Raw genomic sequence first — 25,712 nt, 5'->3', positions numbered from 1 at the left:
GGCTCTTTGTCTAGAAAACATGTCTGGTTCCATGTGAGATATGAGGAGTGGAGATTTGTAAGAGTTGCATCCTAAAATACCAAGAGTCAAGTATGGAGTGGAAAGGAATAAAATGTTCTTTATGCTCAAGGTGAAGTTGATAAAATGTATTAGATTTAAATTTCAGTAAGAAAAGTAAAAGAGAGGAGAAAATATTTATCCATTGTAAGGATGGATATTGTGGAATGAACAGGGAGGGAAATAAACCTGTGCTTTGTCTATGGAGATGTGAAATTGTCCCTACAGGAAAGTCTTCAAAACAGTTCAGACTGGTTACTGCCAGGAAGATTTTGGATTAATTGGTTAATATTTAAATTAAATACTTAATTAAATGTTGCATTAATTAATTGGTTAATTAATTAATACTTTAGCCCAGAAAGGTAGAGTGAGTGAATAAACTCTGACATTCCCAGGTTTTTTTCCACCCCAGTTGTCTGTAATTCTGTGAAGCTGCATGTGGGGTGCCAGGACCTGAATTCAGTACAATTGAATGATCCCATTCAAATGTCAGAATGTGTTCACAGAGGTGTGACAGTGTCCACATGAACAGTAAAGCCTTACTGATTTGGAAGGGTAAGCCTAGATTAATCCAAGTTTGAAGGGACCTCAGGAGGTCATCTGATCCAGCCTCCCCCTCAAAGCATTGTCGAAACTAAATTCAGGTGAGGTTTTGCAAGGCTCTGTCTAAAGTCAGGTCTAGGAAAAACCTCTGAGATAGAGATTGATCAGTGTTTCTGGGCAACCAGTACTTGACTGTTCCAATTTTTGATGGTCAGATTTCCTTGCTGAGCTGGGAAATCTCTTGCTTTGTTTTGTGACCAGTGCCTCTTGTCTTCCCACTGTGAACCTCAGAAAGGATCTTGGGCCTTTTGTCTTTGTAACCTTCTCTTCTGCACTGACAGAGAGGAGACAAGAAGCCAAGAAGACACTGAAGAGCTCTGTTCTGTGATCTGTTGGAAAGGGGAGATGTGGGGGACACCTTCAGCAAAGGGGATGCAGCCTCTTCTCCAGTTGAGTTCTGAATATGGTAGATCAGATTCTTGGGGGCCTGACAGTCATGCAGTGGTGCTGGTGATAGGGCTGCTGTTAGGAGATAATGTGTTGTAAGCATACACAGGGTGAAGTACTGGAGGCTTTTGTTGTTTGTTTGCATGGTTGCTGTACTCTTTCTGTGAAAAGTCTATTCTTTCTCCTCATATGACCCACCACTACCTTTTGAAGACTCTTTCATGGTAAATGTGATATTGCAGCTGTGAAAGCATTTGGAGTGTGATTCAGGTTGGGCTAACAGTCTTTTTTTCCCAGCAGGAATATATGGTACTCACCTGTCTGCATTTTCTCTGCCACAGTTTAAGCTTACTCATTATTTTGACTGAAGTGACTGATGGGAATAATTACACTCCATCATTGTTTAATTCTTGGCTTTTCAGATGTGCTCTTCTCAGCCATCTCATAGAATAGTCTCTTTCCCTGTCCTGAGACAGTTAATGTTTCATTCTTTCAGTTCTTCTGGCTTGTTCAGACAGTATCTTCTGTATGGCAGAAAGAAATGTGTACAACAGTCAGTGATTTATCCCATGAAGCATGTGATATTGTTGTGAATACAACCCAAAGGACTGACTACCTTTCCAAATAATTTCTTTGGAAATTATTTTTAATTTGTGCATTATCAGTTTTTGTCTTGTATATGAAGAATGGATTTTTTCACTTGATTTATTTATTTAGATTTGTGTATTCATAAAATGCATGTGGAGTGCTGGGCAAAGTTCACATTCAGTTTGGTTTGTATTGCTGGATATCTGCCTAGTATGTGTAAGAGCTGTCTGGTTGAAGTTCAATCTGTTTAAAACAGAGGAATGTATTGGTAGACTGAATAAAATGTTTCAAAGCTCACATCTCTGTCTTTTGAATTTATATGCATTTGATTTCTCAGATTGTAGCTAGGAAATGCTACTGACTTCCAAGTTTTACCAGATATGTCAAGGAAATATAACTGATTGTAGTCTAGCTGGGCAGCTAACTGCTCCTTTTATATGTGTATTCTTTAATTTATACATGCAGTTTTCACCTTAAGAAGACTTCCTTTGTTCAAGACTCTGTCTGTCCAGGGAATATCCAGTGGGACAGAATGCTTGCCATGTACTGCACTGCTGTAATAGTTGCTGTCCTGTTTTGCCACTTCCTTGGTGTAGAGGGGGATGGTCTCTCCAGCACAGCAAATGTGTATGTATCCATCCTTTGCTCACAAGTAACTTGAATTGGCATTATGTTATTTTTCTGTTCTGATAATTAAGAAATAAAATGTAGGAGATACTTTTGTGTTCAAGGGTCTCTCTCTGCTGCAGCTGTTACCAGTGCTGGGAATCCTCTGGATACGCTCCTGTGTGTCAGGGTGGGTGCTGCCATAGAGCTTTTATGGATCCTTGCTTCTGTGTGCCAGGCTGAGCTAAGCCATGGTTTGAGGACACGGGCCACTTCACTTCCAAGACTGGAAATAATTAAATCATCTGTGTGACTTGTTTTAGATATTTTTCTTCAGTACAGGGTTAAGATACACAGAGTTGGAGGTCCACTGCTGTTTATAGGGCCAGCTGTGGTGTTGGAGTAACAATGAGCCTGTGTCTGTCTTCTGAGTGTTCATTCAGTGCTGAGGAGACTCTTGTTGCTTATTGATCTAGGTATGATTGGAGCACAAGCGTATGGTATGTCTTCAGTTACTTTGGAAATAGCTGAGAAGTTCTGTTTCCAAACAAAACAGACGTTCAAAATTCTCCCTTGAGTCTTCCACTAGCTAGATAGGGATGCCAAGATAGTGTAGAGCCATGGACTTCCAGTTTCATTGTGAAGTATGAAAGGTTCAAAGGCAGCCAGAAATCGTTTAATCTAATGCATAAGTCTTTCTGGATATCCTTGTTATGTGCTATTGAATACTTGATTTGCTCAGTTCAGAGTGCTTGTGACTGATTCAAAAATTAGAGGAGAGCTGCAGATGACACAAGGGACTGTCTTGTGGGGTGTAGGGCTTTTTCTTTTAAAAAGGAAAAAGCTATTTTGTGGCCTATTTTTTTCACATTTGAGACTTGGTCTAGTTAGTTTAAATTGTTAGCTAAGGTAGGTAACAAAGGACTACATATACCAGATTTCATTGTGGTGTGGGTTTTTGTTTTTTTTTTTAAAGCCCCAGCAAGAATTGCTAGAGGTACTGAAGTTGTTTCTGCTTTGTCAGCAAGTTTTAGGTGGAGTGTCACTGTTGGACTATTTTTCAGCTGTTGAGTCTTTGTGTTGTTCCATTTTTGCTGCTGTTGCAAGACTCCTCTGCCAACACCTCTCTGCCAACACTGCTGCTGCAGATCAGAGATAAACAACTTAATGCATTGCAATGGCTGCCAGGGAACAGAGGGCTGCAGTCTTGTTTCTCTGAACTGAAAACTCTGTGATACCTGGAGATGAGGATGGCAGCATAGGAATGATAGAAAAGATTGTATAAATTTTTTGTCCATTCTGACACTTAAGAACATATTGTGTAACCCCAGTCAATTGGAATTGATTGAGAATCTAATTTTGTGTTCTGTTAAAAACATGATTGTATTTGAAATAAAAGCAGTCCTGACCTCAAATGCCAAGTCAAAGAAATTCTCTCCTTTCATTTGTTCTAGGTAATCCTGCTTCCTGTCCTGAATCTTTCTCACAGTTTCAATTTATCTTGTTCCCATTCTTCAGCCACTGATCCTTGGTTCAGTGGTCTAGAAATGGTTAACTCTCATGGTGAGTTGGGAAATAAGCTATTTGTAGTTTTTTATGCCTTACTAATTATTCATGTGATTGAGCTTACGTAAGGGCTGCCTTACAGTTGCACTTCATTTGATGACAGAGTTCTGTATTTCTGTGTAAACAAAAGTCAAGTGATAAGGCAAGGGCAGTCAAAGTCTATAGTTGAAACCAGGGAGAAAACAAACTTTTCTGGGAGGATCTTAAGGTCATGCTATCTGCTTAGCTGTCATGTTTCTTAAAAAAAACCCCACAAACAATAACAAAAAACTTCCATAAAAACCCAGTCCTGACAGTATTTTATTTAAAAAGCTTTTTTTAAAAGCTGAAAGAGCCTTCTTTGCTATCTTTCTTGCCTTAGCCTTTCTTCAGATTCTGTGGTGAAATCCCTTAAAACATACAATTAACAGTTTGGATAGCGTGATGTAGCAAAATATTAAAATTTTAAACAGCACAGAGTTTTTTCTCTCTGATACAAATTGTAAAAGCAGGCTGCCTTAGAAAAAGTTTAAAGTACCTGTTTTGGAGAAACCTGTAAATTCCTGGGAAAAAAGTATTGATCTATTGACCTAAGACTTTTTTAATGCTGACACATTCTGTAGAACGCCAGTTACCTTAACAAGTTTTCAACTTTTCTTTCTAAATATCTGGTAGCATAGCATATGCTGGAATAAATGGCCTTTTATCTCTTTTCCCCATCCTTTAAATATTGTCTGTAGTACTAAGAAAAAATTCTTTTAAGTGGAAACACTAGAGCTTTGTTACTGTGGAATGATCTTTCCCCTCTTTCTCTTTTTTGCTGTAAAAGCAGGGATGGTAAGTGGTTGAAGCTGAGTGCAGCCATGGAGTAGAAGTCAGAGGTGTGGGAGGCTGCTGCCTGATTCATAGCAGTTGGCAATGCAGAGTTTGTAGCTTGTGCTAATATCCAATCTTCTGGTGCTGGTGAGGAAAACTACCTGAAACAGCTGTAAAGTTATGGATTTTTATAGAGATATATCTGTCTGTAGCTTTTAATAAATGTGTGACCCATTATGAAAGCTTTATATAAGCCTCAGTGTAATACCCTCCCTGGCCTTGAGGCACTACCAGTATGCCATTTACACACCATTTTGTATGAACTCAGAGCTTTCCATTTCCTGGTGAAGTTCCTTCTTAGCTCCTGGAAAACCTTGTGAGCACTCCCTTTGTGCACTGTCCTCTTAGGTCTCATTTAAGCCAAAGAAGCTCCCCTCTTGTCTGATGTTAAGGGCTTGGAGGAATGAGATGCTTGGTCACATATTTTGTGGCAGGTCTGTAACCATCTGGTTTACAGATCAGGACTACAGTGAGACAATTACCATAAACTTAAATTTCTAAGGCAATTTGAAACAGTTAATATATGAATACTTAATTTGAAAGCATCTGTGCTACCTCCAGTGTAAGAGAGACTATGAACTCTGATGCAGACAAACCACAAGTCATTTGCATTGATGATTTCTGAGAGCAGCTGGGAAATGCCTGATTTAGAAGTATTAGTTGCCAAGAAGAGCTAATTTAATTGAGTCAAGGCAAAAGAAGTGGGTTTTGACCTTGAAGCAGCTTGTCAGGACAGACTTCACCTTATGTCCCCAAGGAGCTGTGGCCAAGCATTCAGCAGACAGAAATGATCCCAGGATCAGGTGTTTCTGCTTTGTGTGCATTGAACCTGAGGGAGACTGGCAGGGCAGTGCCCAGGCCAGCAGCTGCACACAGCAGAGAACTGTTCCAGAAATGGAGTCAGAGCCTCCCAGGCCTGTGATGTAAAATGGAGATTGGAGATAGTTGCTTTCAATTTGTGTGAGCCACCTTGCTGCATGATTTATTTTTTTTTTAATTTTTTTGTTTGTTTTGTTTGTTTTTGTGAAGTGACTTTACAAATCCAACCAGAAATCCAAACTATTAATGTAATCTTATCAGGAAACCTGACCTGTAATGAAAAATTAAGCCTGCAGCTAGGACATGAAGCAGAAAGTGCTTAGCCTTGCTGTTAGGCCAGCATAGATAATGGTTGTCTAAAGCAGATATAAGTAGGAAGGAAGTAATTGGTTCTTTATAAACTTTATTCAGAGTGTATGCCATGAGTCTTGTGCAGTTTACATTGTGCTTCATGACTGGGGTGCACTTGTTTCATGGATGTGCTCTGTCCTGGAGCTGTTATTTTGGTGAAATGTATCAGTATTAATACTAGTGGTAATTCCAAACTGTAAGCTTGCTAATGCAGCAAGGTCTGCATGCCAGTAGCAATTAAACCAAGAGAATGACTGTATTTCCACAGTGATTTCCACACTGAATTTGTTTAGCCTAGGCAACAAAGAGCTCCTACCTGCCCTGGTGTGGAAGATAAACCGTTACAAAATCACACAGGCTTTTCTATTTTATATATTTTCAAAAGTGAAGAATATGAAACCAGCCCATGCTTTTCTGATAAGGTAGCAAAGCATTCTCTTTCCCTTTCTCTTAGGTTAAAACCTCCAGTGATATATTGGATATTGTAGTCACTATTTATATAGTGTCACATAAGCCCTTCTGAACTCAATGAAAGGCTGAGCATGTGAAATGGCAGCAGCTCAGCCCTAAGCACAAGTGTTGTTGCAGGGGAGACCTCTCTTTCTTCTAGCTTTGGGATGTGAATTTTTGTGTGAAACTGGCTTTCTTGTGAGGTTCCAGATTCCAGTGGATTTCTTGCACAGAGGATGTTGAATTAGGCCCTGATAGAGCAGTACCAACTCCAAACTTATTTCACCAGTCACCTGTGATAAATCCCATTCTTTTGACTTCTTGTGTTACTCAAGCTCCAATTATTTCAGCTTTCCACTGGTATTCCATATAAATGTTAAATACTCTCTTGCTAAAATTTTTTCCCTGTCCCCTCTCTACCACATCTGAAAGTCAGCCTGCATTTAGCTGAACAAAAGATTATGACCTGTAGATAACTCAAGGTTTGCACCTGGTTGAAACTTTATGGAGAGTGTTGTTAAGAATGAGTACCAATGAGTACCAAAAGAGACTTGCAGACTTCTCAGCTTTGGTGGGGATTGAGGAAGGGTTGGGGGAGAGTTTGGGGATTGACAGTTTATATTTATTAAATGCTTCATAATGCTTCAGTTTATGCCTGAAACCAGCATTGTAGTGATCAATCTGTTTGAGGCATGGCTCAGTGTGGGGAAAATGCTACCTACTGACCTTTTAGTGTAGTTTCCTGTATTGTCCTGATTCTAACTAAATATTTAAAGCCAAGAAAGAGCAGCAAGGTAGTCAGATTTAGAATACAGCTTAATACAGTGTCATTACATAGGAAGAGAAGGATGGAAAAATCGTCTCTGTTTGATGCTGTTGCTGCTGATGCAAATGATTTTGCAGCCTTGAAAACAGAATGAATAGACAAAAAGAAAATAATTAAATTTGAGGATTGACATTCAGACATAAAACAAGATGTAGCTGAAGCAGCGTGACTGGAGAAGGTGGATAACATTGTTTCTTTCTGTTTTGCAAGTTTGAAAACAGACAGTACTAAATAAAGGTAGTGAGTTATTTTTCCTTACTCCAGAGTTAGGATTTACCAGCTCAGAGCTTTCAGTCACTGCTTGAACAGTCTACCTTCTGTTTTGTAACAGAGCAACTTCTGTTCAGTAGAAACAGTCAACAACAAATATGAAGAAATTTTCTGCAGTTTGCTTTGGGACTTGGTGTATCGGGTGTTATGGATACAACGTGGGTTTTTGTGTTGATTTTTTTTTTTTTTTGGAAGGCGTGGCAGAAAAGTCATACAGTGGTTTTTGTTCCAGGAACGTTGCTTTGAAAGTTAACAGAGTGAAGGCACTATTCAGCACAGATTATTGAAACACTGTTTTTAGCTGTCTTGTCCCATTGTTAAGTCTCTGGTTATTTTAGTAGTGTTAGCTAAGCAGTCATTTCAGTAATGATTAATGACAACTTGTAATTTTTTTTTAAGCTGACCTGACCCTCCTGTTCTTTTGTTTTCTTATTTAACTGTAATTACTTCTGAAGTGGATTGTAGCTTTACCTATAGGTATGTTGGTAACTCTGTTTGTTTAGAGTTGGTGAAATGTAATTATTGGACTTGTGGCTCAGAGGTGTAAAGCAACCAACTGCCCTAAACTTGAGAATATACAACTGGGAAGACAGTGTTTCTGTATGGAGGGGAAAAAATGAAAACTATTTTCAGAGCTACAGTAATCTTGCCATGAACATGTAGTGATTTGTGTGCTATAGCTATAAGAGCTGGGGACATAAGTGAATATCTGTGGGTGTTTAAAAAGGAAAGGGAAATCTGGGTAAGGGAGGCAATTAAGAGTTCTTTGCTGCAAACATAGCAACCTTGTAACTTCGTTTAAAAATAACAGAGTACCTATTTTTAAAAACTAGGCTGCTTGGAAGAAGTAGTGAACTTCTGGAACAAACATACATTTAACTGAAGAGCAAGAAATTGAATGAAGCCTAATTTTGGCATGACTGACAACATTTTTGGTCATCTGGATAGCCTTGCATTGCATCAGTACATTACATCTATTCAAAAAAATTATTTTTCTATTGTGAATAAACACTTTTCCCCCGCCTTGCTTATTTCTGAATATATTTGTGGTACTTATCAATGCTTTTAAGAAATCAAGGATAAGTTGTAATGTGAGGAAATTCCCAAATGCATGTTCTTATTCTTAAAATATTTCACTTAATTGCGTTAAATAAATAACTTAAAAATACAATTATTTTACTTTGCAGATAAATCTTTTTGTATGTGAGGGTGTGCAAAAATAATGTTACAGCTCTGCAAGATGGAATTTTCAACTTTTGAACCAGAAATCCACTGTAATTTCTGTGCCTTTATGTTGGGCATTTTTGGGTCATTTGCTGATGTCATGATGCTGCTGGCAATGTTTTTGAAACCAGCTGTCTCACAAAATTGTGCTTTTAGTAAAGTTTGACTCTGGTAGTTAAACATTAGTCACAAGTGTGCTTTCTAAAAAGAGTTGACACCAACCCCATTTCTGTTGACTGATGCTCTTTTTACAGGTTTAGTGTATTTGTATATTTTGGGCTGATTGGTTGCTGGCATACAAGAGGTATTCAAATTATCTCAAAATCCCTGTAGCTGTATCTCAAATCCCTGAGCTGGAAATGTGACTGAATTTTGGTTTGGATGTACTCAAGACAGTGGTTTTGTGGTTTTTGTGGTTTAGTGTTGTTTGATGGTGTTGTGCATGTTTGTTGTTGAATTTTTTTGGCTTTGTTTAGGTTTTTGTTTGTTTTGTTTTTAATTCTCCCCCCTTTTTCCTGCTGGACCTAAATAAATGTTATTCTGTAGCTTGGAAGGCAGCAGCAACTACAGTGGTTTGGGTGGTTGGATACCCTAAATTCACCACGTTACTCATGACAGTACATTACTTTGTCAGCTGAATTCTGACACTAACATTTCTGGAAGCAGAGTGTCTCTGAGATCCTGGCAGCACTTGTTATCCTGGCTCAGGGATACTAGGCTGCTGGGCTATGCACCCTTCAAAAAGGCTTCCTTAAACTTTTGTTTTTTTAATTTTTTTCATCTGAATTTACTCATATTGGTATTTGTTTAGCACATGTAAGCTCTGTTAAGCATTCAGTCATGCTGTAGAAAGTTGCTACAGGAAGTGTATTCCCTTTCCTGCTGCTGCCCTTGTTACATAATTAGTACCAGGCTCTGGTAAGCTTTACCCAGCAGTGACTCAGCCACTCCTCACAGCTGGGAGCCCCAGAGCAGGAATGATGTGGCTGCTGAGTTTCATGCTAAAGCTATATTTTGGAGGGAAAAAACCTCCATAATATGCAAAAGAAATATAGGGTTTCATTTTCTTTGGTATGTAGAGTTGCTTTCTTCATGAATCCTTACCCTCAGAAGGATATGCTTGCTGTCTTAATTGGCCTCCTGTATCCATGAGGGGCATAGTTGTAGACACTGATCTGGGGACACACCAAAAGACCTTTATTTTCCCTTTTCTCTTGAATTTGTGACCTCTATATTCTTTAAATGTTTTAATCATCAGGTACTATTGCCATAAATTTTTCATAATAGTAATCTGTACTAGTCTTCATTATTGTAAGTGCTAGTGATTGATGTGAAATTGATTTCACCACCAGTGAAATGAGATGGTGTTTCATACTTCTGTGCATGAGATTTATAGTCATAAAAGCTGAAATATATTTTTCAATAGAAGCCTTTAATTTACAAGAATCAAGTGCAGTCATTGTAAGAGGGACAGATTTAATATGCAATTTAAAGGCAGTACTGTCCTTAATGTGCTTTGTGGATATTGAATTTGGTATATAAATATATGTGGAGCACAGCCATCAAATTACAGACTGGTTGAACCCTCTGGTAAACCACAGCTTTAGTGATAAGGAGCAGCCATCCAAATCCATAGCCACAGATGGTTCTGCTTCCCTGAGTAAATGTTTTAGTTACAATTTCCCTTGATTGTGTATTTGTTTTGTTGGTTCAGAAGACATTTCTTTGATTCCTGATTGGCCTTTTGGAAATGTTAGGTTCCCAGACCACCTGGGGAAACCTGTTGCTCATGTCTGAACCAAGTATTTGGGATGTCTCTGCTGTTCTGCCAACTGTGGGTGAAGTCCAGAAATGCAGTGTAAACAGACAAAAAGTTGAAAGTGTACACAGGGCTTTCTAAGACTGAAAGCTATCTCTCAAATCAAAACTGAAATGACCTAGCACCTTCTGGAGTTCCTTTTTCCCCCTCTTATTTAAAGGTGATAAGGATTCTCAGGGATTTTATTTTCAGAGTTAATCCTTAGAGGAGAGGTGGCTAGTGAGTGACCTGTTTATTTCAGTGTATGTCCACATGTTCCATACAGCATGGTGACCAGAGCTTGAGCTAATGCCACTGTAGTGCAGCTGAGTGCTGTGTTTCCTTGTGCAGCAGAAATACTTATTTTTGCTTCTTACTCTGGAGAATGAATTGTTCCTGCTCCCTGATGGGGAAAGGCAGTTGCTTGGGGCTAATCAGCTACGTGGAGATCAGGTGATTGTAGTCCCTTTCAGCACCAGAGTGCATTTGACCCTTTCAGCACCAAAGCATGTTTGACCCCTGATTGCTGTGACTGAGGTCTCTATTCTGTCACTTCATTGTATGATACAGGTGTGTCTGCATTCCTGTATGGTATGAAATGATTTTGGAGTTTTACTTTTAGGAAGGTCTAACTCCTTCTTTCATTTCTTGCTCATAAACCACACATACTTCAAGTCTTAGCTCATAAGTTATACTTTGCTGCATTTGCTTAGCTCTCATTTTATCTAAGATATTGTGTTATTTTTCTTCTAACTTTTTGAGACAGGTGACACATATAACAATAGATGTTAAGAAAACCAAGGCAAGTAGCACAACAGAACAATTGAAAAAAACTGTTTGCCTTTGGAAAAGGCACTTCTGTTTGGCTTTACTCAAACTGCACTTGGATCTGGAGGTGTGCCAGTCCTGTGCTTGGCAGGCATGTGGAAGCTTATGGTAGTGCAGCTTTTCCATCAGAGATGACCTTGTCTTGGACTAGAAATAACCCAGGCCAGTGCAAACCCTGCAATACAGTTCTCCCTTCTCTCTTAAAAGCCAAGTTTTTCTCAAATGTTGTGGATTTCTTTGCTCACTAGAGAGTAAATTAGTTCACAATAAAACCACATGAAGGTTTGTGTGAATGCATGCATTCATGTTATCAAGAAAGATGCTGGAGGCCTTCTAGGTCTTCTGGAGGATCTGCTAGCCCTCCTGTGGGGGTGGTGTGAGGAAAGAAGCGTGCAGAGCAGTAGGAGTTATGTGAGAGCAAGCCTGGGTGTTTCCCCTCTGCATTTTCTTTTTCTGGCAAAAGTGTGGGGCTGTGCCTGCCAGTCTGGGGATGCCATCTGTGTTGCACAGCCTGCTAGGCTGTTACAGAATTGCACAAGAATTAATCTGAAATCACACTGCTGAGCTGTGTCCTGGCCATGGTGGCTGCCTGGAGATACAGCTGTTGTGTGGCTCTTCAGGAACCAAGGCAAGCAGCAGCCTGTGGAACTGCCTCAGCCTGGCACTGCCAATGTCATCTCCTGCATGAACAGCTAATGGCTATGGGAGCTGACCAGACCCAAGCTACTGAAAAGGGTAATTGTTTCATGAAATTAAATTTGTGTGTAAAAATAAAAAAAAATTATTGAAGAGGTAGAGTTTGAGCGTATGAGAGAACTGGACAAATCTAATTATGGCAGTGGTGTATTTCCTCAATTTAATTTTGTTCTGGTTTTCCACGTGTTGCTTTCTCATTAAATGCAAACTGGAAGTGACAGTTTGCAGGACTGGAACAAAATATTTTCTGCAGATGTTTTTGAATAGAATTTTTTTTTTGCTTGCATTACAGTAAGTTAGCTGTTGAAAATGTTATACCTCAGAGTCCATTTGGTAATTTAGTGGCTGTTTTAAGTTAAGGCTTAGCTGTTGTATTTAATGGCTACACATTTTGAAGGGATGCTAATACCTTTTTATCAGTATCTTAATAGGACTTTGGAGTAAAATCTGAACCCGTGTAGATCCTGCATAAGCTTTTGTCACTGTCCTTACTGCATTTTTTAAAGTATCTTTAACTGTTCCAGGAGGTTTTATTTCTGCTATTGCCAATTGTACAGTTGCCATTGTATCGAAATGCCTTTAGACACCAAGAAGTTTTCAGGTACATCAAGTAGGTAAGTGTTAGTGCATGTGTAAAACATCTGCCTCCCTTGTGCTTGCCAGGAGGTGTAAGTTTAGGCTGAGAACACCTGGGCTCTGGGCACGCACCTGTTGGCAGCCCTGGGCTCAGTCGCGACCGTGGCAGCTTTAGAGGAGCAGTGATGGGAGTAGTGCCCCAGTGTTAGGTAAGAGCGATGGAGCTGCAATCACAGCGAGGCAGTGCTGCTTGCCCTGGCTGGTGACTGCTGTGTGCCTGGGCCCTGGCACAGGGGGATCCAGCTTCCTGGGGTGAGAGATGGCCCATGGCAGGGGGAAGGACTTGGCCATGTGGTGGGTGGCTGAGCTGCTGGGCCGTGTCTCATGTGGTTGCTGTAATCTGCAATTGCGTGTCCATTTTCCCATCTTGACACCAAGACATGTAATACCAGTGATTGATAGCATTACTAGGGGGTTATACCATTAGTGATGCCACTATTCAGAAACTCTGTGTCGGTGACAGTTGCTGGTACAAGCCTAAAGATTTGTTCCTGCACCCTTTTTGCTGTGTTAACAGGAGATAAACCTGGAGTTTCTCATATGCCAGATCTTTTTGTATCCTTAAAGCTTGTTAAGAGATGCAGTTGAGATGAGTGCATTCAGACATAGTTGTGGTCTCATTTGAAAGTGTTGCTAATCACAGAGCAAGATTCCAGTGTGTGCAAGCAAAAATACTGAAAAGTTTATGCAAGCCTAAATATCAGGTGTCTTAGAGATTGAAACCTGCTTAGCTTTCTTTACTCCCTGCTTGCTCTGAAGGGAATTTAATGGGAGTGATTTGATGAGTGTAAATTTAAGGGAGTAGTAAGGTGAGGGAATTATGTTGCTGAAGTAAGAGTTGGAAGCTGTTTTCTTCTGGGTTTGGGCAGTTTTTGTCTGTTTCCCAGTTCATATTGCCTGCTATGCTTATACTAAGTATTTCATTAGCTGTTTCTGGATTTATTGTTTCATATACCCACACGTGAAACTTAATTGTGTAAAATTGAATAGGCTTAGTGTAGTAAGACAAGTATTGGAGAGCCTTGGGTTTACAGGTTAACTTGTTTCCTGCTCAGCCTAGCACGTGGTTTGAATTTATGCTTTTCTGAGCAAGGTGAAAACAGCCCTTGCCCCACAGAGCCTTTTTAATGAAAAAGAGCTTTACATGGGGCTTCAGAATAATCTTTTCATTCCAACACACAGCTTCTGGACAGTCATTGCAGTCTGAAAGATTAACCTATGATTATTTTTTTTCTGCTTTGCTTTCTGTAAAACAAGAATAATTTGATTCTTTTCCCTTTTTAGATTAGTCATAGAAGTTCTTGTGTGCTTACTGCTATTAGAGGTGCTGAGAAGGCATATGGTAAACATTATGATTATTATGCTTTGTTAGAGCTTACAGTTCTTCTCATGGAGATGCAAATTGAAAAAATCTCTGGTCTTGTTTAGTATATGAAATAAGATTAAGGGGTGACGTGTTCATAGATGGTTAGATATTGCTTGGGTAAAATTAAATAATGGAGAGGTTTTTAAGTAAACAGGCAGAGAGGTAAAAGTGTTTAGTAGTGAAAAGGGATGTGTGTGTATGCATATATATACATCCTTATATAGGCATGTAGTTATTTATGTAAATAATATGTATTTATATTTAGATCACTGGGACAATTTTTCATCCCTAGAAGTAAATTTAGGATGCTTTTCAAAGAGATATTATGATATTATCTAATTTAAACAGGAGTCAATTCTGTAAAGTCTGATGTCTTGCATAACACAGGTCTGATGATGGCTGTAGTCCCTGAACTGTATTATCTGAGCCTGTTGTAGCTGACAAGACTTTTAGCAGAGACATTGTGCCTCAGCTCTACTGAGGGATTAGTTCCCGTACAATACAGTGCATTACTGTGCAACTGCTGGCTGGTTTAGTGCTCCCTAATTTGACAACTTGTCCCAGTGTGCTGAGGCAGGAGAGATTTAGGGGATTAAGTTTCATGTGTGTGGCCTGGAGGTGCTGCGAAGTACACGTAAACAAGAATTGGGTGTGTTCATGCTTTGGAAAGGAGCAGAGGGAAGGATGGAAAGCAAAATGTTGTTTGGGAAGTTGCCACATCTAAGGAGATGTGATTGGAAATAGGTAGAAAAGGCCTGATTGTCTGCAATTAAGAGAGTAGCCTGAAAAACAGGTGGGGTAGGGCCATATAGAGGACAAAATGGCTGAAGTCAAATTGGTCCTGGAGAAAAATCTCAGTGGCAGACTGCCAGACCACAGGCTGGGCAAGGAGAGATGACCAGAATGAACTCTTTCACATTTTTAAAGTGTGGGCGCTGCCTGCTCTGCTGACAGAAGTGACCACATTAAGCCGTGAGAGTAGAAAATGTTTGACTGTAAGCAGAAAGGAAAAAATCACTTTCCCAATTCATGTGTGGGATGGAGAAGGAGGAGATGTTCCTATAGGCAGTGCTGGAACTGAATCTGACTTGCATGAGGACTTCTGTTTGCTGGACCACACATTCAGTGTAAGACAGTCTTGAGGTTTGGGTGATGCACTCACATTGTTAGTAAGTGGTCAGAAATCAGGTTGAAGGGGAGGAATCTCTTGCTTACTCATTGAGAACATCGCATTAGATTCATGGCAAACTGTTCTGGTTTGAAAACAAACCCAGTGAGAGACTCCAAGTCAGAAATACAATTTATTAGGAATAGGGAAAAAAACCAAATACATGCAATAATACAAAAGACAAACCACTGGCAGAGTCAGAATACAGCCTGACACCCTGCTAGTTAGGGTGGTGGCAGCAGTCCAGGTGAAATGCTCTTGTTGAAGTGGTGATCCTGTGGAAACCATCTGGTAGCTCTTGTCCTCTGGAAACCAGTGGGTAAGCAGAACCATTCCTCTGAGAAGCCAGTGGAAAGGCTGCTTGTTGTGTCCCAAATCCCAGATTATATCCAGGTGGGGATGCTTAGCTCCTCCCCCCTGGGTGGAGCATCTCACAGTGGGCTGATAGAATTCTGAGTCATGCAGTGGGTCCATTAAACAGAAATGGCTCCCAGAGGGAGTTATCTCTGAGTCATGTGGAAAAGGCATCCATGGGCCCATTAACAGGAGATTAAGGAAAAAACAATGCTCCTCCTGGTTTCAACAGCTCTTGAGGATGGGAATAGAATACAGCTTTTTTTGTAGGACACCTACACAGGTGTCCAAGGACCTAGGACACAAACTTAGCAAGAGAGCTGTATAGATTTCAGAGCATGAAGTATCCCTTGAGGAAGACCTCAGGATGGGTGATGAAGGTTTCTTGTCTGCACACCTGTCTTGGGGGGAGATGTCATTCAAACCTGATGCAGTCATGATCTGTCTCTGCTACCTCTCAACTCCATAGCAGAGTGGGACGTTGTGTAAGAGCAGTGACAGAATGAGAAGGGAGTCTGTCTTTGGTGTGAAGCTTCCCTGCTGTGGGCGAGTCTTGCTTTGTTTTTCCTTTGTGCTGCCTAAGTGCTGGTGAAATGCTGCTTTTCTCCTAGCACTGCCTTCAGATTTAGTGGCAATTTAGGGAGGAAGGACACCATCATCGCTGCTGGATCTCTGAGTGTTGTGTTCCAACCAGGGGAAGTGGTAAGAAGCTGCTAGCAGTGCCACAGATGCCCCTCAGCCCAGCTGTGGGCTGGTTGTGCTGGGCTGATGTGGGCAGTTTGCTGTTGAGCAGCAGAGCTCTGGGAGGAGCTGCCTGGCTGCAGGCAGGACCTGGCCCTGGCCAGGAGGATTCTCATGGGAAGTCTCTGCTGGGCGACAGTGAAACTGCTCGCCTTACAGTCCTGTCATCACTGGAATAACTACCATGCAAATCATTGATATTTTAGGCATGCTGTTCCTTTTCATGGTCAGTCAGCCTTTGCTTAGTTGTAGAAAGGAGAAATTTATTCGGCACCTGTCATAATTGCATCAGTTTGTCAGTGTAGAAAATTAATTTTCTTTCAAGTGTAGAATAAAAACATGAAGAAAAAACTTCTTAAAAAAAACTTGTTGATTTCATTCTGCAAGTTGTTGCTAAAAGCCATTTTGGAACTGGGGACAAGGTGTGTTTTTGGGATGCACTAAAGCTTGCTTGATATTGAAAATGTTTCCCATCTAGATTTCTAGAAGAGATCTTCCCAGGCCTTTTGCTCTGGAAGGTAATGAGAGATGCCTGTGGACCTTTATGAGCCCTCAGAGTTCATTCTTGTAAGGACAATTAATGGCCTCTGTGCTGGTGCACTGGATTAGTGAAAGAATAAGAGTGCTTAGTCTGAAAAAGGAGCTTGCCCTCTGACTGACTTCACAGCAGTAGAAGAAGGCAGCAGAATAACCTACTGAGTAGGCATTTTCAAACTATTGTTTTAGACAGCAAGCTGCAGTGTTTTATTTGCTTGACCTTCCAGTTGTGTAGAATGCTTTTAGAAAAGGCATATGAATAATTTTTCTTTGAAGACTTTCTCTACTTAGAAATAAAAGCTATTTTATTACCAAAATTTCCTTAATTTAGAAGGAAGTAAATGTATTACAAGCTTCTGTACTTATTTATGAGATTCTGTGTTCAGTCAACACAGGTACAAGTGGATCAAGTTGGTTGTTATTGAAGGAGCTATGTAAATCCTGTATTACTTTTAGCATTCTTATTTCATTTAAAGAAAAAAACTAACTCCTTATGATGTTGTTAGAGAGAAAATTTGACCTATATTGTATACTTTGTGTCCTTAAATGCGAGTACTAGTTGTAGAATATTTATGCCTGTTTTGCACATCACATAATCTTTTTTAATGATGTTTTTCAAAGGTTTACTTAATTTTCACTTAACACGAGAGGGTAACCTGACAAGGGTGGTACCTCCTGATCATTAATGAAGTTTCTATACTGGAATTAATGTGCACAAACCTTGCAGATAAATTAAGGTTAATCTCCAGTGTCACATGTGGGATATAATGAAACCCTCAGAATGAAAAATCTGAAAAATGCTCTTGACGGCAGTGTACATCCCTCAGTGAAAAATTCAGAATCTGCAGTAAAGAGTAGATACATCATGCTCTGTGAGATTAAAAAAAAAAAATCTTTTTTTCAAGCAGGATGTTTCTAATTTCATCTAACATGTACATAATTAGTCTGCAGCAGTCCACTCATTTGTTTTGGAGACAAGCTCTCTCTGTATCAGCAGGTGCTGGCACAGGATTAGATCAGCAGGTAGCTTTGGGCCCTTATGCTCCCATTAGAATTTGGAACAAGTTTTGTGTGTTTGGAGTTGAGCATTTTGGCTTTGTTTCCTTTGAAGGGGGTGTAAATTGTGCACACCGAAACTGCTCTGTGATCCAAACCAACATGTGATATCTGAAAATGTTGGGGAATTTGCTTCAAGGCAGTGCAGCTACTCTAAATAGAGAACTAATGTCCCTTAAAACATGGAATATGAGATGAATATGTGCCTTTAAGTATACTCTGTGCATGCAGATCTTTGAGATCTTCTGTGTAACTGAAAGTAGCCACTCTGAAGCTTTATATAATTGGAAGATGAGTATAAAACATTCCATGTTTCTGTTTGTATGTAGCTGTACTGCATCTTTTTATCACTCTTATTAGCCTTCTTTGTTGCATCTTTTAAGCTGCACGCTGCACATGTTTTGGTGTGGATTTTGTGTGTTTGGGTTTGGTTTGTGTTGGGGTTTTTTTGGTGCTGCTTTGGGAACTTGGAAATATCTTTTTAAAAAGGTAGCTTTGTAAGCAAATTATTAGTTACTTACAGCTAAAAACAGTGTGTTAAGTGAGCCAGAGTTTTTCTTCTCAATAGTTAATCATTAAGCCCATGGAATCACAAGCTTCTGCAGTCATTATTAGTTGTAAGGCCAGTGCATTAATTCAGTTTTGATGAGGCTGAAAGTGTTAAGAATGCAGAGGAATCAATAAAATGATAGAATATAAGAAGTTCAAGCTATATTCCACAAGTTGTTTTGTAAAATAAGAAACTGAAAAAACTGAAATAAAAGCTGAAATTAGCCTTAGAGAGGAATAATGAGGAACGAGACACTCTTACCTTTAGAACTTGTTAAATATTGTTCTTTTTCTGTTGTCTGAAGGTATACTTCACTGAAACCAAGCATTTCAGAGAAGTGTTCTGGCTGTACAAGTTCCTTTTCTGACAAAAGGAAAGAAGCAATGTAGCCATTTCCTTGCTGCCATTGCTCTCACAGCAAGGAGGCTTTCATTTAAGATGATGTCACAGAATATTCTGAATTGGTAGGGACCTGTAAGGATCTTCAAGTCCAACTCTTGAGTGGATGGCCCATATAGAAACTGAAGCCACGATTTTGGCATCACTAGCACCAGGCTCTAAGCAACTGAGCTAGGTGTTGGTGGGTCCTTGCTCCCAAATTGCTATTTAAACTACCCTGTATTCCATTTCCACATTTAACTTGCTTGTAAAAAAAGTCAAATGACTGTTTTTACAATGAAAGCATGCAGAAGTTTGATAAAACTGGAAAGCTTGATTTCCAAGTCTGAAACAACATAGAAAAGTGACTCTTCAGTAATGCATAATAAACATACAGAAACATTTGGGGTTCTAGGCAGGTCATCAGCTTGAAGTAGGTGAACCTTCAGAAAAGATGGTGTCATTTGCATGAGCAGTTTTATGGCTGGGGTTCTGATACAGTCAGTACTGTGGCTCAGACAACCAAAATCCTTCTGGCTTGGTGAAGAAAAATTCACCCTTCTCAGTCATTAAGCAATTCTCAGATCCCTTCTTTTTATTCTGTATTCCTCCTCTTTTTGATTATGAAAATTTCTAATAGTTCTTTTTATCTCTTCCAAAACAGAATTAGACCACAGTTAGCCAAAGAGAAGATTGAAGGATGCCATATCTGTACATCTGTCACACCTGGTGAACCTCAAGTGTTCTTGGGAAAAGATAAGGCCTTCACTTTTGATTATGTCTTTAACATTGACTCACAGCAAGAAGAGATCTATGTACAGTGCATAGAAAAGCTGATTGAAGGTTGCTTTGAAGGCTATAATGCCACTGTCTTTGCTTATGGCCAGGTAAGCTTCACAATATTATTTTAAAGCATTTATTTTGGAATAAAAAATTTTTTGAAACTGATTATTCTCTTAAATTAGTGCATTTCTGCATGCATTAATCTGGTTTTAGCACCTTGGGTTTATTTTCAATGGGTTTATTTTCAATGAGTTACCCACTGGGAGAGTGTTGAGTTTATATAAATTCTGTTCAGACTGGCAGTTGAAACACAGAATATATATAGGCCACAGATCTGAATTTAATAGTAATACTGAAAATAGGATCAGTCCATATAATTCCTGAATTCACCTCAATGCAGCATTACAAATTATTGACCTACTCACTTGCACTATAGAGATAGGTTGTACTGAGATTCTTCTCTGAGCAACTTTTCAACCCACTGCATTTTTAGAGACTTTTGGGAATAGGAGCTTTTTAAAAATAGATCCTGGAGAACTTCAGGCCACAGTGTTTGCTTGTGGGCAAATTGTAGAGATCAGATTCCAAAGTCAGAGAACTTTTCATCAAGAACACACCCTCTTAGTACACTGGGCACAAAGCTGAGCACAATGCAGACAGTGTGTTACTGTCTTCCAAATATTCCTTTACAAGTTGATTGCATAAAATGTGGTCTTGAATGCTGAATTTCACCTGTTAGGTGTTGCATCTCAAGTTAGCCAGGTGAAGTCTATTCCTAGTCAAACAAAGCAGTTTGCAGATCCAGTTTAGCAGATTATGTTCAGCTGTGTGATCCTATCTTTGTCTTAGACTTGACCCACTAATTAAGAAAACACTACACTACCTTGACTTCTATTGGACTTCACATTTAATTAAATTATCTTCCTAGTGAAGACAGAGCTTGTATTCTTCAGTATAAAGTGAGAACAATGGGAATATAATACCTGAGATATTCAGACTTCTTAATTAAGGGAGTCATTTGATCTCTTTCAGTAAAGAATTGCAAATGCTGCTTTTACCTTCAAAATACATGTTTCAGTTAACAGCCTTGGTTGGAAACATTAACTCATCTTTTGACCTACAGGAGACAGCTCAGGGCTGATGTGAGCTGGGTAGGCAAAGTTTCTAGGGGAAGGGTTATGAAAGATTGAACTGCCCTCTGCCTGCTTGTATGTGATCTCTGGATAAACAGTAGAGTTTGTCCAATTCTTCTGTTTATCCATTTTTCAAAGTGACCTGTTGTGTGTGTGTTAATATTGTAAAGGTGGCAGGTTGAACACTAGTGAACAGTAGTGTTGAGAAACTGTACTTCTGTGATCATTTGGTACTATTAACATGTTCTAGTGACTACTTCTTTTTCAAATTAGACAGGTGCTGGCAAAACATACACCATGGGCACTGGATTTGATGTCAACATAACAGAAGAGGAGCAAGGCATTATATCACGTGCTGTTAAACACCTTTTCAGATGTATTGAAGAAAAAAAACAAGGTGCTATTAAGCAAGGACTTCCACCTCCAGATTTTAAAGTGAATGCACAGTTCTTAGAGGTAAATATGATCCACATTTGTGGATGTAACTTTATGTGGATTTTTCTGGTAGATTTTTTTTTTTTTTTTTTTAGAAAACCAATTAAATATTTTTTCTGGTTGCTTCCTTTAAATTTCCTTTTTCTCCCAGGATGTTTTGAATTAATATACAAGATTTCAAAAGGAAAATTGATGGGATTTGCTTCAACTCTTCAATTTATGAAAAAGTCTTTTTTTATCTCACTCCAGTTATTTTACTGCTTCCCTTCATAGTGTTATTTTGAAGTAGAAATATTTGTTTGTCATCATTTATCCCTTTCAGATTGTAGGTCCTCTTGGTAATTCTTGACAAAACTTTCAAACAAGAAATTATAAAAGCCCTTCTAATTGTATGGCTTCAAGTAGTTACCATGCTTTGCCTGCTTTTGTCACTTTGCCATAGATTTCTTTAGCTTTCAAAATCTGCTCCAAAGACTTTCTTTCACCAAAGAAGAAACCTAGCATGAAAATACTTCTTTCTGCAATTCCCACTGGTTTAGGATTGGTTTCAGTGTCATGGTTCCCTTCTTTCTTAGACCCAGAGTAAAAAAAAACCCTGATCAGTACTGTGGCAGAACTGCTCCCCTTGTACTTTCTTGTAGACACAGTTACTGGTAAGGGGCCATAACATCTGTGATCTTTGTGACCTGCAGCAGCTGTTGCTTTATGCCTTGTAGGGTTCATACTGTGCCTCCTGGCTGTGGAAGTGCTCTTTAAATGGATTGATTTGGGTGTAACGTATTTACATTTACTACCAACCTGAAAAATCTGATACTTCAGGCACACAGAGAGGCAGAATGTATTTTAGGAAGAGCAGGTGTAAATTGGTTTTGCTTACTTCAGTGTGTACAACTTTATCTACTTGGGGGTAGAAACCCCCACTTCAGTATTACCCATGAGAAAAGCTGTTAGTTTACTTCAGCAGCAATAAAACCAAGTCATTAGTTGGTCATTAAAAAACTAGTCATTAACAAGCTGGCATTAGTTTTGTATCAGTCTAGGTTTGTCGTTGCTACCCTTATGCAGAACCTTTTGTTGCTCTGGCTAATATTTGCCCAGAGAGAGTTGGCTTGAGCATGTGCTGTGGGAATGCTCCACTCTGTGCACCAGGGAGCTGCAGCTTTGCTTAGGCAGCTGCAACATGAGTAGCATAAGGAGCAGTAACCAGTGTGGTTTCTGAATTTATTGTGTTTTTTGACAAAACATTACAAATATGATTGAGTCCCAAAACACAGGGCAGTGATTAAATATTACAGTGAGAATGGTATGAAGAATTGCAGCCATTGCAGTGTATTTCAGCTGAACTCTACATACTGAAACATGTCTTGTTTATCTATTTAGAGAAAGGTTAAAGGATGTATATAGTAATTTCTCCCTTAAAAAAAAGTTATTTTAGTTGGTAGTTTTTTTTTCTTTCACTAAAACTTTCCCAGAAGGAACTTTTTCTGATTAGTTTGATATTATACACTATTCTTGTGTCAAAAAGTATCCTCTTCCTCCCATCCTGTCTACCATTAGAGCTGGGTTGCATAAACAATAATTTAGTCGTTGAGCAAGTTGAAACAAGATGGTATTTTTGGAATAACTTTGAAGTCTTACAGCTGGATAACTGTTGGGAACAGTGACTTCTGTTTGCTACTTTCTTGCCTTTCTTTAGTTGGCTGCAGTCTGCCTCCTTTAACTCCTTGCTTTCCTGCTTTTTCAAAAGACAAGCATATGCAGTCCCATCCAATTACAGGTGCATTATCAGGATCTGCTCCAAATTATGGCATCAGTTTGTTTGAATTTACAAAGGTAAAACTTTAGTAAGAAGATGACTACATATTCTATCTGTGCCTAATAATTAAATATAATTCCCTTTTTACTATGTAAAGGATTAAAAGCATCACATTCACAAATGCTGAGTTTTTACTTCTCAGGGATGACTTTTTGCTTTTGAGAGGAGAAAGTCACTTACTTTCAGTACTATGACAAAGTACCTTGTGTGAATACAGATCTGTTGTAGTGGTTCTTTGACTGTTGCCTAGGGATTTTGATCAGGAATTGAATTAGTCCTGGCTGAGCTTTGCTGACATGAATTAGTATAAGTAAATTAGAGACACTTGATATGTTCCAGGGTACACAGACAGAGACTTCAACCATGAAATTCAGTGGGATAGTGTTTTTTTCTGGGTGGGTTGTCTGGATTTCTTTTCCCCTGATATCTTCAATCTAAACACTGCATAAAGTTGAGGATATTCTAATGGAGTACAAAAGCCCTGCTCAAGCAGCCATGCCATAGCATTTTTGGGCTGATGCTTGGTGTCTTTAAGAAGCAGCTTGCACAAAAACTGTTATTATATGTCAAATTCCTTCCTGCCCAGGAAGATTTATCTAAATGAGAGCCATAGAAATAAGAAGGTGTGAGAGAGGAGATGAGGAAAGGTGCAATGGCAGGGAGAGCAAGTGGAGTGAGTTGGAAGTGTTTGGGGCAGGGTGCAGCCAACTGAATCCACAAAATAAAAGCCCAAGGTTAAATCTGAAGACAGCAGGTGCCTGCCACAGACACGACTCTTGTTTTGCTGGCACCAAATTCCTCCTCTTCCCTAGTCCCACCAAAGAATTTTATCTTGGATCTGGCAATGTGTAGGAATTTACGCATCTTTGGGGGGCATAATAGAAAGTTGTGCAGGTCACCTAATTTGCAGCTGCTCTGTTACCTATTGTCCTTGTAAGTTTGGATGTTTCACATCTTTTGGGAGGTGAGACATTTGGATTTTTACAACTTTGGGTACGTGCCATGCACAGATTTGTTAGTCATTGGAGGAATTTCTGAAAATGATATGTTTTTTGTCTTTTTCTTCTCCTCAGCTTTACAATGAAGAAATTCTTGATCTGTTTGATACCACACGTGATATTGATGCGAAGAATAAAAAATCAAATATTAAAATACATGAGGATTCAGCGGGAGGAATTTATACAGTGGGCGTTACAACCCGCACTGTGAATGGAGAATCTGAGGTGATAACTGGAAATAAATGACACTGTAACATGCCAAGTAGATTCTAAAAATGTCTGTATGCTTTGATGACTGTTTAAAAATAGAGGTCATGCTAGTTTATATCTGTCTCCTGGGCAATTAAAGTGTAAAAGCTAGCTAAAATTTTTATTTTCTTAATTCTTTTTAGACTTAAATCTGATATATTTGACACTAAGTGCATATGACTTTCATTTAAAACTAGGAACAGGTTTTTGTTCATAATATAGTTCTGCTGAGAGAATTTTGACATTATATTTTAATCTGATCTCCTGAATCTTATGTATGTTATTTTTTTCTTTGAGAGGAAAGCTTTGCATTTGGCTGATGTGAAATAAATGCTATTCACGTACACTGCAAATCTGAATACAAATATTATTGTACTTTTTTTTGTACAGGTGATTGAAGATAGATATGTTACTACTAGGGTACAGTAAAGAGGGGAATTTACAGAAATCACAAAAAATACTTTTAGTTTGCTTATTAAGGATCTTTGTCCTTGTGTTTTGTTTTTTTTTTTTTGCGTATAGGAACTGAATGCATAGCAAAGAGAGAAATTTTAGCCATAGAACATTTTTCCTTTAACCAGCAAGGGATGCAATGTGCTTGTTGCCTGTTTTCTAGATGATGCAGTGCTTGAAGCTGGGAGCTTTGTCTCGAACCACTGCCAGCACTCAGATGAACGTTCAGAGCTCGCGGTCACACGCTATCTTCACCATACACTTGTGTCAGACCAGGGTCTGCCCCGCGTTTAACGCCGTACGTACTTTTGCTGTTGGTAAACTTCTCTTTAGTAGCCATTTTTTCAAAATGGGGATAGTTTTGGCAGCCACTGCTATTTGAATTGGACTTAGTAAGGATGCTGTAGTCATCATAGTGCTTGATGAATTTGCTAAGCATTATAATAATTTGATTTAATCTGTGCATATGTAACCATCCTCTAGCCAGAGGCAACTATAAATTGCAGACTCTTACAGAAACCTACCTATTCTCCCATAGTGTTTTCTTCAGTATTTTGTTGTGACATACACAAGTGAGAAGGTTAAAATATAATTTGTCTTTAATTGGGAAAGCACGTTTAAGTGTCTTAGAAGTTAGTGGGTTTAAACTTGCAGTCAGCTAACTGAAACTACTTGGATATTTCAGATTAATTGTTGATATCCAATAAGGTGCAAGTAGAAAAGCATTAAATTCTGAGGCTCAGTTATATATATTTTAAATAGCTATATATTTGGGGTGCAGGTATTTTGTTAAATCTGTGCACCTGAATTCAAACTATGAATGAACATGGAGCTGTTATCTAGAATATTCTGCTTGTGACTGTTCAGCTATTAGTTGCTGTTGGGTGTATGTTGTAAAGGGGGGAGCTCTGAAGAAATCCACAGTACTGAAAACTACAGTACCTTCAGGGGGACTTAACTTGAATAATTCTAAAGGTCTTTTGCATATAATTTTTAAATATTACATACTATCTGGCTAGCATCTGACTCATAATTATCACATTTTTAAGCATGTTGAACAGTGAATTGGATTTGCAGTTTTTTTGGGAGGGTTGCTTTTATTTTTTAATGCTACAAATAATCATTTACAGGCAAG

At 39.0% G+C, this 25,712-nt stretch overlaps 1 protein-coding gene across 4 annotated transcripts in view; it reads left to right on the top strand.

Moving 5' to 3' along the window:
* The window catches only part of KIF21A (kinesin family member 21A), an 86,888-nt gene that overhangs the window by 10,232 nt on the left and 50,944 nt on the right, over positions 1 to 25,712 (top strand). For all 4 annotated transcript variants that reach the window (XM_071423886.1, XM_071423885.1, XM_071423883.1 and 1 more), the window contains exons 2-5: positions 19,375 to 19,597; positions 20,900 to 21,082; positions 23,951 to 24,100; positions 24,741 to 24,875. In XM_071423886.1, coding sequence (XP_071279987.1) covers positions 19,375 to 19,597; positions 20,900 to 21,082; positions 23,951 to 24,100; positions 24,741 to 24,875 — 691 coding nt within the window. The remainder of the gene's footprint in view (positions 1 to 19,374; positions 19,598 to 20,899; positions 21,083 to 23,950; positions 24,101 to 24,740; positions 24,876 to 25,712) is intronic.

The sequence above is a fragment of the Agelaius tricolor genome, unplaced genomic scaffold (assembly GCF_023055355.1).
Source record: "Agelaius tricolor isolate 1412-34295 unplaced genomic scaffold, bAgeTri1.0.p SCAF_3, whole genome shotgun sequence".
In the NCBI taxonomy this organism is placed as follows: Eukaryota; Metazoa; Chordata; class Aves; order Passeriformes; family Icteridae; genus Agelaius; species Agelaius tricolor.
The sequence above is the reverse complement of the archived record's forward strand: the minus strand, read 5'-3'. Positions and strand labels throughout refer to the sequence as shown.